The 17,039-nt window shown below is 39.7% G+C and overlaps 1 protein-coding gene across 3 annotated transcripts in view; it reads left to right on the forward strand.

The window, feature by feature from the left end:
- Positions 1 to 17,039, forward strand: part of HEMK1 (HemK methyltransferase 1, mitochondrial release factors N(5)-glutamine) — an 81,453-nt gene that overhangs the window by 25,379 nt on the left and 39,035 nt on the right. For all 3 annotated transcript variants that reach the window (XM_081316812.1, XM_081316813.1, XM_081316814.1), the window contains exons 5-6: positions 6,852 to 7,013; positions 7,960 to 8,024. In XM_081316812.1, coding sequence (XP_081172938.1) covers positions 6,852 to 7,013; positions 7,960 to 8,024 — 227 coding nt within the window. The remainder of the gene's footprint in view (positions 1 to 6,851; positions 7,014 to 7,959; positions 8,025 to 17,039) is intronic.

Consider the following 17,039-nt stretch of genomic DNA (forward strand, 5'->3'; position numbering starts at 1 on the left):
CAGCACTGACACGTTCTTGGGTCAGCCAATGCCAGCTTAGCCCCAGTTTTGCTTTTTCCTCTGATCCCACTTCCTCTTTCGCAGCAATCTGCCCCCAGATCTTGGAGCCATTTGCAGCCCCCTTCTCATCCACCCCCACCCCCAAAAGATGTAGGACGGAAGCACGGCCCAAGTACGTGCTCGCATTGGAAGGGGGATGGTGGCAAAGGAGACAGCGGGGCAGTTGTGGCTGTGAAGGCATTGGAAAGTGAGATGAATAATTCCCCCATGCTGAAATTAAAATGAAACAAACAAGATGGGGAAAAGGAAAGGATTATGCCACATAGAGCAGGGCTTTTCAACGAGTGGTACGGGTACCACCTGTGGTACGTTGGCACCTGGCAGGTGGTACGCGACCATCCTAGAAAAGTGGTAGTGGGGGAGGGGAATGAGCTGAACCAGTGGCAGCACCCCACAAGCCTGAGCGAGAGACGGATGGAGCTGCAGGGCTGTCAGGGCTCAGCGGAAGCGCCAGGATCAGCGCTTTTGGGGGCTGTCAGGGCTCAGTGGAAGCATCAGGATCAGCGCCAGGCTCCAGCTGGAGCTCAGTGCTGATCCTGGCACATCTGCTGAGCCCAGAAGCGCCGATCAGCTGGAATGTGGCAGCATCTCCAGGGTCTTGTGATTTATTCAGATGCTTGGCATCTGAAGTGAACTAAACAAACTGTTGTAAGTCGAGGACTATCTGTACTTCATCACTTTTTTCCCTTTTATTTTTTTGGTCATCAAGTTTTTGACACCTTGCTAGGTGACTGGTGGTACTCGGATGTTGCCATATCCTAAAAGTGGTACAATGGGTGAAAAGGTTGAAAAGCCCTGACATAGAGAACCTCATGACCACGCGCCTGTGCAATCAGAGAAGAGTAATAAAAGCGAACAAGCAAGTTTCATGCAGCTTAATCAAAAGACCATCATGATCAAAAAGCATAGAGAAAAACTGAGTGCCCAAGCAGCATCTAGCAAGACAGAGCTACATGACTGTGTGTCTTCCAAGAATCACTAGCACAGTATTTATATAAATCTTGTTGCACAAGCTGAGTGGCTGGCCAGTCTTTTAATCACTCAAAGTTCATAGGCTGTGTGAGGTCACTTTGCTTATTTCAAAACAACGGGATTTTTCTTGTGGGTCTTTTTCCAGGAATGTCATTTAAATGGTAGATGATGAAAGAAACTGCAGCTACAAAATGCTTCTCTTTTTTTTTTGTTTACCAGAAGAACATACAGCCTTTTTCTGCTCTCTAATTGGGTGGCCATAACTTTTTTTACACTTGAGAATAGTTATAAAACCTGATGAAAATTACAATAAATCAACCCATTTGCTTGATGAAATTTGCAGTGAGTCTTCCAAATGAAAATGGTTAATAATGTGTTTTATGTACATGGAAGATTTTCCTTATTTCCTTAGCTAATGTGTATCCCAGTGCGGATTGAGAAGGAAAGGAAATAAGGAAAGAACAGTAACCCAACAGAGCTTCCTTTGGGTTTCTAAAGAGGTAAAGGAATAAACATGGTATTGCAGTCCAGTGTTGTGTGTATTTATTGTAAGATTAGCTATTTCCTTGGATTCATATCTTCACAAAGAACAGAGTGTCAACGTATTCTCCAAAACACCTGAAGGGAGGACAAGAAGCAATGGATGGAAACTAATCAAGGAGAGAAGCAACCTAGAACTACAGAGAAATTTCCTGGAAGTGAGACAATTCATTAGTGGAACGACTTGCTTCCAGAAGTTGTGGGTGCTCCAACACGGGAGGTTTTTAAGAAGAGATTGGACAACCATTTGCCTGAAGTGGTATAGGGTCTCCTGCTTGAGTAGAGGATTGGACTGTCCTTCAAAGTCCCTTCCAACTCTGTTCTTATGTTGTTGTTATGCTATTAACATTTTCCAAAATGACTGCACTTCTCTTTTGCTAGACTTGGAATGCTGTGCTTGAAACTTATTTACAATATTGAATTTCTGTTTATAGATGGGCACAATAGGAGCCCCATTCCTTTGCTGCCTAACCACTGCTTCCCTAATGCCCACCACTGCTTCCCTAATGCTTCCTGAACTCAGCTGCTATTTTTATGAGCCCATGTAGTGAAGCTACAGCTCCTTTAAGGAGTTCTTAACAGCTACAGCAAGGGTGCCCACAACAGATCCAAGAAGTCTTTGCCTGCTTTGGTTCCAAATAGTGAATCGTATTAGTATAAACTAGTTTCAGCTATGTTTCTTTCTTCTTCTTTTTGTAGATGTAATGCCCTTAATTTATATAGCTTACTGTTTTCTACTATTTATAACATTCCTTTTCCTGACAAAAAGAATAAAGTGATGGGCGATGTAGAAAAATTGGATTTTTGTATGCTTTGTCCCGTTAGTGCTTATATCTGTTAAAAGAAAAAAGAAAAAGGGCTGGCCACTAGGGGGCAGATTGGTTTTAAATTCAGAGATCAGCTATTTTATTGGGTTGACTTCTAGGAATTATTGCTTTGCTGTTTTAATAGGCTTCCTGGTGTTTCTTCTTCCCTATTGATGTTTCGCTTTTTAGAGAAAAGGAAAGTAAGTTTGGTCAAAGTTCGTATTTATTTTACAACCTACTTTTTCTTCTAGGAAATATTTGTTCCTGTTCTTTGTTCCTTTGGTTCAGAGAAATGAACCAATATATATCAAAAACCTTTCTGAAGCATTCAGGGTACTTTTGTCTTTTTTACAACAGGACTATAGCTTTTCCACAACAAATGACTGAAATAAGTGGTTTACTGAATATGAGAGGTGAATTTTGGGTGAATTACAGTGGTAACTCTTTTCATACGAGTCAGGCTCTAGCTGATAACAAAGAAGGTTTCCCCGAAACAGCTTGGACCAGGTCAGAGGTTTTTCAGATCTTTAGCATTTCAGAAGACAGAAAACAGAGCTAGTCTTAGATTCTTTCTTTAATACGGTTACAATTCCAGCCTAAATTCTGCATGAAAGAAGTAGAACGGGCAGAAAAATGGAGAGGAGAGAATGTGCCTAGAATTAAAACCTGGGCCTTCTTCACGTAGAATGCCCCAAGCGGTGATCCCTATGATATGTCTTACTTGGTTGTTTCCTGTGACATGGCAATTGGCCTTCTCTGTGCGTATTTGGGCTTTGTGGATCCTCCATAACTTGATGGTGAAAATAGTTACAATACTTCAATCCCTTCTCCTTCTTCCAAATATCTGCTCCATCTGTGTACTTTGGTTCTACAGTATAAAATGTCATGGAACTGTTTGGTTCCTCGGTACATGGCCAAACTATTTTACCTGATGAGAGGAGGGAAGCAAACAGTCACATTTTCTAGTCCGTTGACTCCTTTGGGCTGCATCCTATCTGGATTGCAGTTTCTGTTTTACTGCAATGCACTTCCAATATTACAGGTTTTCTGAAAAACATTGGATAGCTATTGGACTGTTTTTGTAAAAACATGCCGTTGAATCTTAGCAAAACTCCTAACAGAACCATTTTAAGTTTTAAAAATAGCTTTTGCTATTCCTAAGAAGAAATGTTGAATATCTTGGGCATTTTTTAATGGAAAAATTATCACGATCCCTTAATGATGACTTGACTAAAATCAATGAAACCAATAGCAGATCAAAGTTTTCTTTATATTATCCCTCAAAGCAATAGAAAAGGGGAGATGATGATATATTATTAATTATACAAGAGATTGGTCTTTTTTTTACTTTTAGTACTTTATTTTAGTTTTCAGGAGAAGAGGGGAAAACCCAAATACAAAGACACATATACAGGATTCAATTTCATTGATCATTTAATAAGAAAATTAGTATTTCACTGCTTACAAACTACCCAGAGTTGATTAGAAAAAGTTCACAGTGGTCTGCTAGATTGTCCCGAAAGCATCTCTTAGTCCTGTCACACCTCTGCTGATCTTTTATCTTGACCAGAGAAATCTGAGTTGTATGCATGTATTAACATCTTGCTCCTTATTGGAACTCTAGAATTTACATATAAGAGACAATTTATACTGGGTTGCAAATTGCAGGAAGTCTTTGCTTAATGGCCCTAATTGGGATTGGAATTTCCGCTGCTAAATGAAACATCATGTGGACGTACCATTGGCAACAACAGTTTCAGCAGTCCCAGTTGTACTAGTTTGACCGAGGTTTCACCCTCATCCTGCCCTGCCAAGCTCACTTCGGCCTCAACTCCTTCCATACCTTTCTCCCCCACCACCCCCGTCTCTGCCATTTTGGCCACCCAGGGCTCCCTTCTTCCTGCACCACACCACCACCACTCCAGCCACCTTGTGCTCCACTGCCTAGCCCACCCCAACTGACCTTCATAGACTTCTTCCTCCCACTGCTGACAAGGAGCATTTCACCGGTCAGTTTCTGAGGCAGCTGCTGGCTGCATAAGACTCTGAAGCTTTGCACAGCCTCACAAAGAGACGGGTCAGATGCACTTTATCTTTATCTTTCTTTATCTTTATTATATTTGTATACCGCCCTTCTCCCGAGGGACTCAGGGCGGTGAACAGGGCACATAAAAATACAGAATACAAAAATTAAAAAAGAATTAAATAAGAGCCCGAGCTAAAAACAGTAGAATAATAAAAATCCCCAATAAAAACCCCAGCACATCCCCCATCAGGCCAGGCCGGCTTGCTCAAATAGGTAGGTCTTCAGGCCGCGTCGGAAGGAGCTAAGGTCAGGTGCCATCCAGAGCTCAACCGGCAGCTGATTCCATAAAGCCGGGGCGCCCACAGAGAAGGCCCTCCCCCTGGGGGCCACCAGCCGACATTCTCTGACCGATGGCACCCTGAGGAGGCCCTCTCTGTGGGAACTTTAGCAGTGGGAGGAAGATGATGATGAAGGTCAACGGGCAGCAGAGCAAAGGCACAGGGTGGCCAAAATGGCAGAGATGGGTGGTGATAGGCACTCTCACTTAAAGAAGCTTATAGGGTGTAATTGCACTCTCAAGAACTCATTTGTGCCAGCTGCTTTATTTTAGTACCTTTTTACAATGTCTGAAATATTTCCACAGTGGTCACTTAGAGTGCCACACAATTGCATTTACTCCCTTTGAGTATCCCAGAGAGACGGGAAAGTTTTCCTTCTAGGTTTCTGTGGCCTCTGCTTCACTATGACCTACTTTGTATTGCTTGCTAGCTGGAAAAGGAGGAGGAGAAAGAGCGGTTTGTGAACACCAGGTATACGAGTACACAGTTTGCTTTTCGAGTCATTCAGCACCTAATGCAAAAATAAGAGAGAGAAAAAACATACTTATTCACGCCAGTTCATTGTTTACAAACTAGAGGTGGTTGTCAGAGTTAAAGAAAAGCCTTTTTGGTTTTATCTTTTCATACCTACAGACATTTGTGCTCTTTGTGGATTTTGTTCATGTATAAAGGTTAGATTCAGATTTTTAAAATATACAGAAACCTTGAGAAACTAGAACCAAGCATTTTTTAATTTGATTGTTTGTTTATTCAATTTGTATAGCCACCCATTTCAAACTAGTGACTCTGGGCAATGAACAATCAAGAAAACAATTAAAATACAAAGAATAAATTAAACACAAATAGCAGGCCAGAAGATATTATAATCTGTCGATGACAGCATAACCAGGGAAACAAGGCCTTTCACGTACTCAGGATCCCAGGCCCAGGCTCATCACCAGGCCTTCAAGGCCTTCCAAAGGCCAACAGAGTCATTCTGTGGAAAAATAATGTTCCAGAGGGCAAGTGCTATGGCAGAGAAGGCCCATCTGGTCCCTGCCAGCCGACATCCAATAGTTTGTGGGATCCAGAACATAGCCATCCTGCTAGACCAGACTGGACAGATAGAAACAGCTGGGAGAAGATGGTCGCTAGGGTAATCCAGTCTCAGGCTGTGAAGGGCTTTACAGATGACAACCAGCACTTTAAATTGCACCCAGAAGCACACTGGAGACCAGTGTAACCTCTGAGGCAGTGGTGTTTCATAAGCCAAAGAGCTGACAGCATTTACAAACATAAAATGATTAAGCTATTGAATTTGCTTCCAGAAAGTTAGCAATGATTGTCTGTTTGAGAGGCATTAAAAAGGTATTAGATAAATTTATTAACAGTCAGGTACTAAACAGCTAGTAGTTAAGCCGATTCTGTGTTACCTCTAGAATCAGGAGCAACAGGACTAAACATCAGCTGAAGCTTCTGGATACTCAAGGGCAGTCCTACTTAAAGTGCATAGCAATAGTTCAAAGAGGTCACAAGGGCATGAGCCTACTGGTCCAAGAATGGACTAATAACAGACACACAACCCAAAGGTGTGCACAGGCCCTCTTAGCCATGGCTGCCTCCTACTCCTCTAGCCAGGAGTTCAAATTCTGTTGGAGGAAGGAAGAAAATTTTATGAAGTAAATGTGACCCATTGACAAACAAAGGCAGCAGGCCGACAAGGGCTTATCAGAGAAATGTAGAACTTGTTTCTGAGTAAAAATAAATGCTGCGCTACAGTATTACATAGAATCTGTTGAAATGCAGTTTTGGTTGTAGTGACCTTATACTTTTCTACTAGTGCCCTTAAATTTTAACACACAGTTTAGTTTTTAAAATTCGAGTACTGTATCTTCACCACTTCCCAGCAACTTTCCTTACTGTCTTCTGTCTGTCTTGTGCAGCCATTTGGCACTGAAATGCAAAAAGACTATCCATCTTTCTCAGCTTTGGAATCTATGTAGAATTGGTGTAATAGTTAAGTTTTGATTTTGATTATGGACTATAGCTTTTATGTACTGGTGAGTCATCCAATGTCTAATGATTGTGGCAGCATACAAATTTTAGTAAATAAATAGTTGTATCTTCTAGGAACTGGTTTCTCTCGTTCTGGATGAAGAACACAGAAAGAGATTGACTTCTGCATGCAGCAAGGACCTTCCGGATTTCCCGGAGACCTGTGGTCCAGTTATTTTGGAAGTTGGCTGTGGCTCAGGGGCAATTGGTTTAAGTCTTCTGAAAAATCTTCCTCACGTAAGTGACATTTCATTAGATGGATTTCCCCCCCTTTCATTCAGTTGTGTCCGATTCTCAGAGGCTGCCCAGACAAGTACCTGCAGTTTTCTTGGCAAGGTTTTCCAGAAGTGATTTGCCGTTGCCTCTTTCCTAGGGTTGAGAGAAAGTGACTAAAGTCACCCAACTGATTTTGTGCCCAAGGCTGGAGTAGAATTCACAGTTTCCCAGATTCTAGCCTGGTGCCTTAATCCATACACCAAACTATAAATAATGCTAACCTTGTCCTTTTTTCTTGGAGCAAAAATGAACAAGGAGAAGAAAGATGAGCCACTTTGACTTCAAAGTCCCATTTGAAGTTCTCTTCTTTTACTGAGTAAGCTGACTTTGTGTTACCCCCAGAATCAGGAGCAACTTGGTCTAAACACCAGTTGCAGTAGAGTAGGTCTCTTGGCCTATATGAAACTTGTGGGCTTGATTGCTGATTGTGTGAACAGAATCCTGGATTAGCTTTATCTTAATCTGGTCCAGCATGGTTCTTCTTGTTTTCTTAGAAACAGATTTGTGATCATACAAGAAAGTGGTTTTTTATAGCTTGATAATCCTTAGTGCGATTTGCTTATTTAATAAGTTAGCACAGTGCATGGACATAGGGTAATTTGGAAACCATGGATTATGGCCTAGCATGTTGCATGTTCCCAACAATCAAAGTTTATTCTGTTAAGCAAGGTTTATACCATTGTACAATTTTACCAGAAAGCACATGGAAAGCCATAACCAGGTAAAATTTGCTACTGGTAGTTTGCATTTTAAAAGTGTATCCTTCCCTGATATAGATTAACAAAAGGTCATTTCCAAAACCTTTAACATCGCTCACTTCAAATTGCTTTCCCCCAAGGATATCCTACTGTGTCTGAGAAATGTTTTCATGTTTGCTTTTATTATGCTTTGTCTCTTTTGTTCCTAGAGTCAGCTCATTGCCATCGATAAATTAGAAGCTGCTGTTAATCTCACCAAGGAAAATGCTGAACGGTAAAAAAATTTTATCATGTATGTTACAGTGAACACATTCTTTGAATTGGATCCTTAAGTAGCCAAAACAGCATTCTCTGGGGATAAGAAGATTGTTGCCAGAAGGTTTGAGAAAACCCAGGATTTGCAAAAAATAACTGGAGCTTCAGACAAACACTCCATGTTGTTGTGCTCTCTTTTGTGCAGTTTGTGTGTTGATCAAGTATCCAATAAGACACCGTGGGACTCGTGAAACAATGCAAAGAATAAGCATAGGTTTTGCTATTTTTTATAAATTTCATTTTATTATTATAATAATAAGTCATCTTTTCAAACATGTGATGCAACTGGTACTCCAGACATGGCAGCAGTAATCTTTCCTAATGGAAGAACTTCCTTGAAAGAGTTAATTGCACATTCTAATGAACATTGCAATGAAACTATCAAACAATTTGGTTCCATTTAAAGTTTCAAGAGTGTGAACTTACAATTTTTTTAAAAAGATTTTGAATAAACATTGAAAGCAAGAGGCTAAAAATTTTCTCAATCTTTTGGACACATTTCAAAGAAATACGTAGGGGGAAATAGTGCACCTGTGGTATCTTAGCTATTTCTCAACAGTTTATTGAAAGTTACGGAACTTACCACAACAGATGGATTGCTTTCCAAATTTCAGACAGGCTTGGTTTTATAAATACTTGAATGACTAAGGAGTCTAAAATGAGCAGTCAGAAAACCACCCCATAATTATTGTCTGATATTTTTTTTAAAAAATGCTAAATTTAATTTATCAAGATTTTTGAACAAGCCTTGACTGTAGGCCATGGTCCACCTAAGTCATTTTGGCCAAATTAAATTAGTCCTCACTTGCTGACTGCTCATTCAGTGACTGTTCAAATAGTGCTGAAAAAGTTGATTTATAACTGGTCCTTCAACTTGGAGCCATTGCAGTGATCGCATGATTTCAATCAACACACATTTTCAATGGTCACGGCGTCTCACAGTTCCATGATCACCTTTTGTGACTTTCATAGCCAGCTTCCAATAAACAAGGTCAATGGGGAAATCAGCACAAAGACACAAATTGTGGTTACATGACACCACACTTAACAATTGCAGCTGGAACTGACTGGTAGGTTGGGTGCGGTCACATGATACTTCACTTTATGACTGCTTAGCAGTGGAATTGCCAATTCGTATTGCAATCAATGTTAGAACTACCTATACTGATTACAGTCAATTAGTCGATATATATATGACAGAATGAGGGAAAGGAACAATATTCATCTGACTTGTTTTAATCTCATTGGCGTTAATTTTTGAAATAAGTAGTTTTTTCTCAGTATCATAAAATATAAACGTTCAAAAGGACCATGGAGTTCTGGTATCTTCCATAATCTACTGTTTTGGGGGCTAACTAAACCAATTGAACACCTCCTCATACATGTTTGCTTCCATGCTGTTTTTTTGGGTTGCTCTTCTGGAAATAGACTTTACATTTGTCCTAAAATTTATCCTAAAATGCAGTATGCAGTATTCTGGATACAGTATGACCAACACAGAATAAAGAGGAATGATAACTCCTCACCTATACTTCTGTTAATGCATTCATACATATTTGAAGTAATGCCACAATAATTGAAAGACTGTTTTGCAATACCAGTGCCTAACTATGGGAATAACAGAACTGTAGGATCACGTATCTGTGTAGGAGAACGTCCGTTCTGATTTACAAATACAATTAATTTTAAGCAAAATAATTCAAGACTGCCACAGAAAGAAAAGTCTGTTTATTAAAAGTCATAATAATTTAGCAAAGAACCCTTACACAGAAGATTACAATTTGCAGTGGAACACATGTGTCTCCTGAATTTAATCACCAGTCCCTGCTGTCATTTAGTGCTCAGCTGAATTGGAGCAACAAAATGCCAGAGCAGCACAATATGCATTTGGGGCTGTAGCTGAGGAAATACATTTGCCTGGAAACTTAATTCAACAATAGTGAACAGGATAATCTAATAATCTGACTTGACATAAGGCAGATACGCATATTTCTTTTTCTTTCCAGCTAAAAACTTGAAGCGTATTCAGAATTGATCTAACATGAGCCTACTGACAATACTGTTGGGCAAATGTAAAAAGCCTTTCTGCCCAGTACTGTCTTCCGGAGTAATACAAATCCTGCAGAATAAGAGTGAAGATCTCCTGCTAGCCTACCTTGACTTGAAAATGCCTTGCCTCCCTGGCCATAAAAAAAAAGTAACTGATCAGGAAAGCGGGGGCAAGAGCAAGCACAAGCAAGGATTTTTCCACGTATATTTTTGCCCTCTTCATTGTAAAGTCACTGGGTTTTCTTAACTGTGTAAAAATGCAACCTAGTTCCAATTCCAGAAGCACCCCAATTTAAGTGGGGCTTTTTCTGCCAGTAACCCGAAGTCCTTTCCCATAGATATTGAGCTAGAAATTCTTTTCATGCTATATATGGGAAGCACTGTTAGAGCTATGGCCTCTTCTCTTGTGCCACTCTTATGTCTTAACATTGGTAGCCAGAAATCAGTGTATTAGCATTTGTTGATGGGTGGTGCTTTAATTGTTCATGGATGTAAATTCAGTAATGTTTATGAGTGTTTTCCTCATCTGCTCATACCTGTAGGAGAGAAACTGTTTTCCATTCATGGAAAAGCTCAATTTTGTGGAAGGCCACTGCTTGCTGCTGCGCTTCTTGTTCCTCCTGCCAATGGAAATTATTCTTCCACTTACAGACAGAATAACCCACCTGTAAATGAAGCCACACACACAAAGCCCTTTTATACAAGCATAACAGATCTCTTTCCATGGTGATATAATCAGCTTGCACTAAGTTTAATATTATGTAAATGTGCTGAATGATTAAATCAGTTACTGAAAGGACTTGAATGTCCCCACCCTTGCTCTCAATCTAGGTCCTCTTTACTTTGAAGTGTAGGCTGGAAGGGAGTATGCCAAATGCCATATTTCTTATTTTGTATACTCAGCGGTTTTAATCTCAGCATAATTCGTCTGAATTTCTCTGGTGAATTAATAATGCAGTATGCTTGTTTTTACTGTTTTAAATTTATATCACGTTTTTTGTCATGACTAGGAAAAAATAGATCACTAAGTTATTAATATCAATGGATAAAAAACTGAACTATGTTAATACATCAGGTAGTTTTAGAAGAGGAGATGGCATATTTTTCTTACTTATGCTTCATGTCTTGTGGATTACTGGTGCTCAAGGCAAAACCCCAAATTTGGTGTTACAGTTTGGCAAATTGTCTTCGGAGCTGCTAGTAACAGAATCTGATAAAGAGTTGCTGGTGAAAAATCAACATGGAACTTAACACATTCACCTTTTTTAATTTCTAGCTGTAACTTTGCCAAACACATTTCCCTGCAGCTGTTTCCCTGAGACCAGCATGTTAAGCCATGTTATCTTCCAATCTAAGGCAATTATAGGTTTGTCCTGCCTCTTCAGCTACATGTGAAAATGTCAGTGTCTCCCCATGGGCAAAGCAAATAAGAGTCATTCTGTGCTAATGGGATGCCCCACCTGAATGTCTCAAAGACTTGTGGTTACAGAATAAATTTTCTGTTTTGGTCCTATTTTCCTAATTATGATCTGCCTTAGGCTTAAGAATCTTCGATAGTCATATCTGGGCACGGCTGTGGAATTTGACATCTCTTTCTCAAGAACTCTGCTTCCAAATCACTTGTAAATTTAGTAAACAATGCGGAGTCCAGATTGGTGCCTGGTGATACCCTACTTAACACTTTCCTTCATCTTGACATGGAGCCATTGGGTGCATTTGTTAGGCATGATTGTTCAAACAATTTTTGTATCCATCTAACAATGCAACCTACATTGGGCTATCTTTACTGGAAATCTTTGCTGATGGCAAACCACGTTATGTCCATCACATTGCCTTGATCATCTAAATTGGTCACTATCAAAAAAGATCAGGTTGTTTACAAATGGTTTACCCTTAATGAACCCACACTATTTACTGCCAGTAATGCATTTCTTTTTCTAAATGCTTATAAAACAATTATATTCTAATCCGCTCTAGAATTGTTCAAAGTTACAATGGACCTCCTCAGAGCTATTTGTAATGCAGTTTTCGAGTTCCAAAAGCTACCTTCATGCCTGCAGTCCTGTGGTCGCATTTTGGGGGCCTTTTATAGCATCCCACAATCACATGACCATGACTTTTGGCATTTTTTTTTTGGCCAGAAACTGGCATTTACTTTCCATTTCCAGCAAAAATTCCCATTGGGTATAATGGATTTGCTTAACAACAGTGGGGTTCACTTTACAACCACCACAAAAAGGCCATAAAATTAGATGCGGTCAACCGTAATCCGTTTAACAGCAACAATGGCTTTTGATTGGCATTCCGGGTTCAATTATGGCTGTAAGTCAAGGATTACTTGTAGTTCCCCTTTGGAGAAGACCAGAGCAAAGCAGGCATTGAGAAGTGCTGCCCTCTCCGCATTGCTTGTTATCTTCTTACAGCTTTGAGTTCACCTCTCCCTTTTTTTTCAATTTACATAGCTAAAAATGACTTTTTTGTTGTTTATCATTTCCCTTGCCAGGTTAAGTTCCTTTTGTAGGATAAATATTCTTTCCACAGCCGTTACCTACTTGCTAGTACATATCTTTGGTAATTTGGCAATTACATCTATATTCAAATGCCGTGATGCATCTAGATCAGAATTGTGCAAGCAGTGGTATTCCCGGTGATATTCTATAGAAGTGAAAGTTGAACTTGAAGGAGGAATATAAGAGTATTAACTGTTGAACTTTGATGTTGGAGAAGACTTCTGAGAATACCACGGACATCCAGGAAAACAAACAACCAAACAGATCATTAAACAAATCAGAGTTCTCACTGAAGGCACAAATGACCTAGTATGAACATGCTGTGCAAAGACCTAACTCTCTGGAGAGGGGGCTCTAATGCTGAGAAAGATGGAAGGAAGAAAATAATAGTAGCTTATTAACTGATTCAGCTTATGACCACATAATATAAAATAGCAACCAAATACAGAATCTAATTCCAGAGTAAAATAGATAAAAGAAAATACAGTAATAAAATACATATGTGATAAATACAAAAAAAAATCAGATAAATACCCCACCTTTACATGATATCCTGATTTGTTCAGGTTCTGAACTGAAGTGCCTTAACTGTAAACATAGCACTAGGAAATAGGATAATCTGCCGTTCAGATCCCAGTGAGCTTTTCTTTTAAGTAATGAGGTTAAATAAACTAGCTGAGGGAGCCAGCGTTGTCCAAAGATGCTTCTGTGGTCATGTGGCCAGCATGACTATACACTGAGGTGCAAGGAATGCTGTTACCTTCCCACCGAAGTGGAACCTATTTATCTACTTGTATTGTATGCTTTCAAATTGCCAGATGGGCAGGAGCTGAGGTAAGTAATTGGAGCTCACCCAGTCGTGCTGCGCTCGGGTCTCAAACCCAGGCTGTCATCTTTCCAGCTAACAAGCTCAGTGTCTTTAATTGCTGGGCCATTGTGCCTCCTTTAGTGAAGTTAAATATCTAAGCCTAAAAGCGGCATACAGTTGACAGTTAAAGAAAATATGATACATCCTCTCATGATATGACAAGGTTATGGGAGCACCCGTATCTGGCCATAGATACTCAAATCTTGCTCTAAGACAGGCCCTTGTTAATAGTTGTGTCAAACTCATTGCCAGGTATCTTGGAAAATAGTTTTTCAGTTAGCCAACCAATGTAGACATCTATTTTTTGCTAATAACTCCATGCTAGTTTAAGCATTGATATTTAGAACTTTGTTTAAAAATTTCTTTTGCCTGGGAGGCAGTTGAGAGTAAAAACTGGGTGGAAAACTAATGTGAAATAACTTTGGAAAGTCAGCTTATCCAGGAATTGGGCTGAACCATCCTTAACTATTCCGCTAACCATATTTAGTCTATCAAGATCCATTGAATGGATCTTCTGCCAGTGTGTGAAAACTTTAATTATTGATTGGTTATGTATGGAATGGATACCAGTTTCTGCTCTGACTGCAAGGGTTGAGATGTTCTTATCAGTTCCCAGTTTGTTTCTTAAAAAACAGGTCTGAACTTGATCAATAAAGATAGCTTTTGTAAGGCCCCACAAGTCTGCACATAAGTTGGTATTGGAACTGTTTTTGGCCTGAATACTTTCAGGGGCCCCAGATGTCTAGTTAATTATAATTAAATAGTTTACATAATATTTTAGTGCTTGTCTTAGCCCTTGACAAATTTCATTTTAAATGATTTGCTCACAGCCATGGGTTGATTAAAAAAAACACTCCTAAATGAGTAAACAAATTAACTTGTTCAATGGACTCCCCATTTATCTGCCATTTATATTCCACACTTTTTAAAGTAAATGTTAGATTTGGTTTTATTGATGTTTAAAGGATTAAGAACACAGTAGGCATTTAGTTTTCACAACAGTCTCCTCAGCCTATTTGATAATATGCCATTGGAATAATAATGTCAGCATATAAAAGGATATTAATAAATTTATCATGGATATTTGGTATACGAGTGTCTGAAAGAATCCTGGAATACATTGACATAGAAGTTAGATGCATTGGGGCTAGAATAACATCATTATGAGGAGGTATCCTCTTAGACAACCATTTACACTGTGAATCTAGAAAGCTTAATTCATCCTAAAGCTACTGTAACCTGAGTTTTATGTTTGTGGATTATCATATAAATGACTTAATCTGGCCCTCTAGGGACCGCAAAAGAAACAAGGGAGGCTCACAACTGGTCTCCATGATCTATAAATGTAACCTCCATATTTTAGGAAGTGAAGAAACTGGTTCTATATAATCTTTCTACATGCCATTCAGGAAACTAGCAGGTTTTTTTTAAGATTATATGTGTTACACAAAACAAGACTAAGCTGTTTACAGACATCAAAACCCATGTGAGGGAGGATAGTGATCATCAATTGATAACAATTTAGTTCCAAGGCATATCTGATACTAGATTACCCATGTCTCGTGGAGAGGCTACTAACTAATCTTGATGTGAGGCAAAATAGAAGGTTAGAAGAAGAAGAAGTTGGAAGGAACCTTGGAGGTCATCTAGTCCAACCCCCTGCTCAAGCAGGAAACCTTATACCATTTCAGGCAAATGGCTACCCAGTCTCTTCTTAAAAACCTCCAGTGTTGGAGCATTCACCACCTCTGGAGGCAGGTTGTTCCACTGGTTAATTGTTCTTACTGTCAGGAAGTTTCTCCTTAGTTCTAGGTTGCTTCTCTCCTTGACCAGTTTCCATCCATTGCTTCTTGTCCTGCTTTCAGGTGCTTTGGAGAATAGCTTGACTCCCTCTTCTTTGTGGCAGCCCCTGAGATATTGGAACACTGCTATCATGTCACCCCTCACCCTTCTCTTCATTAAACTACACATACCCAATTCCAGCAACCGTTCCCTATATGTTTTAGCCTCCAGTCCCCCAATCATCTTTGTTGTTCTTCTCTGTACCCTTTCTAGAGTCTCGACATCTTTTTTACATCGTGGTGACCAAAACTGGATGCAGTATTCCAGGTGTGGCCTTACCAAAGCATTGTAAAGTGGTATTAGTACTTCACGTGATCTTGATTCTATCCCTCTGTTAATGCAGCCTAGCACTGTGTTGGCTTTTTTGGCAGCTGCAGCACACTGCTGGCTCATATTGAAGTGATTGTCTACTAGGACTCCAAGATCCCTCTCACAGTTACTACTATTGAGCAAGGTACCACCTATACTATACCTGTGCATTTGATTTTTCCTGCCTAAATCTAGAAGCTTACTTTTTTCACCATTGAATTTCATTTTGTTAGATAGCACCCAGTGTTCAAGTCTGTCCAGATCCTCCTGTATTTTAAGGCTATTTTCTGGAGTATTGGCTATTCCTGCCAGCTTGGTGTCTGCAAATTTGATGAGTTCCCCATCTATCCCCTCATTCAAATCGTTAATGAAGATATTGAAGAGCACTGGGCCCAGAACAGAGCCCTGGGGCACCCCACTACACACTTCCTTCCATGTAGATGCAGTTCCATTGAGGACCACACGCTGATTACGGCCTGTCAGCCAGCTACGAATCCATCTGGTGGTGATGTTATCTAACCCACATTTTTCTATCTTATCAAGTAGTAGGTTGTGATCTACTTTATCAAATGCCTTACTGAAGTCCAAGTAAATTATATCTACAGCATTCTTCTGGTCCACTAATTTTGTCATTTGGTCAAAGAATGTAATAAGATTTGTCTGGCATGATCTGTTTTTGACAAGCCCATGTTGACTTTTAGTGATGACTGTTTGCATGAAGGTGTTCGCTGATTTGTTGTTTGATTATCTTTTCCAGAATCTTCCCAGGTATTGAGGTCAGGCTGGTAGGTCTGTAGTTTCCTGGATCTATTTTTTCCCTTTTTTGAAGATGAGAACTACATCAGCTCTCTTCCAGTCCTCTGGTAGTTCCCCAGTGCTCCAGGATCTTTGAAAAATATAGTTCAGTGGTTCTGAGATCACGTCTGCCAGTTTCTTGAGAACTTTGGGGTGTAATCCATCTGGTCCTGGTGATTTGAACTCGTCTAGGCTGGACAGGTGTTCACTTACCATTTTTTTGCCTATCTTAACTTGCGTTTATTCTATTCTGTTTTTACGGCACTGGTTTTGGTAGGTTGGACTGTTTTTTCCCTTTGTGTAAAGACAGATGCAAAAAACGACTTAAATAGTTCTGCTTTCTCCCTATTGCTTGTCACCTTCTTGCCACTTTCCCCCACTAATGGACCAATCATTTCCTTAACTTTTTTCTTGTTTTTATATGTTGAAAGAAGCATTTTTTGTTATTTTTGACTTTGGTTGCAAGCCTTATTTTGAGCCTTAGCTTTCCTCATTTCATCTTTGCAGGCACGGGCTATTTGCTGATATTCTGACTTAGTTATGTGCCCCTCTTTCCAATTCTTATACTTGTCCTTTTTATCTTTCAATTTATCAGAGAGTT

This window comes from Vipera berus (assembly GCF_964194415.1).
Source record: "Vipera berus genome assembly, chromosome: 2".
NCBI classification, from domain to species: Eukaryota; Metazoa; Chordata; class Lepidosauria; order Squamata; family Viperidae; genus Vipera; species Vipera berus.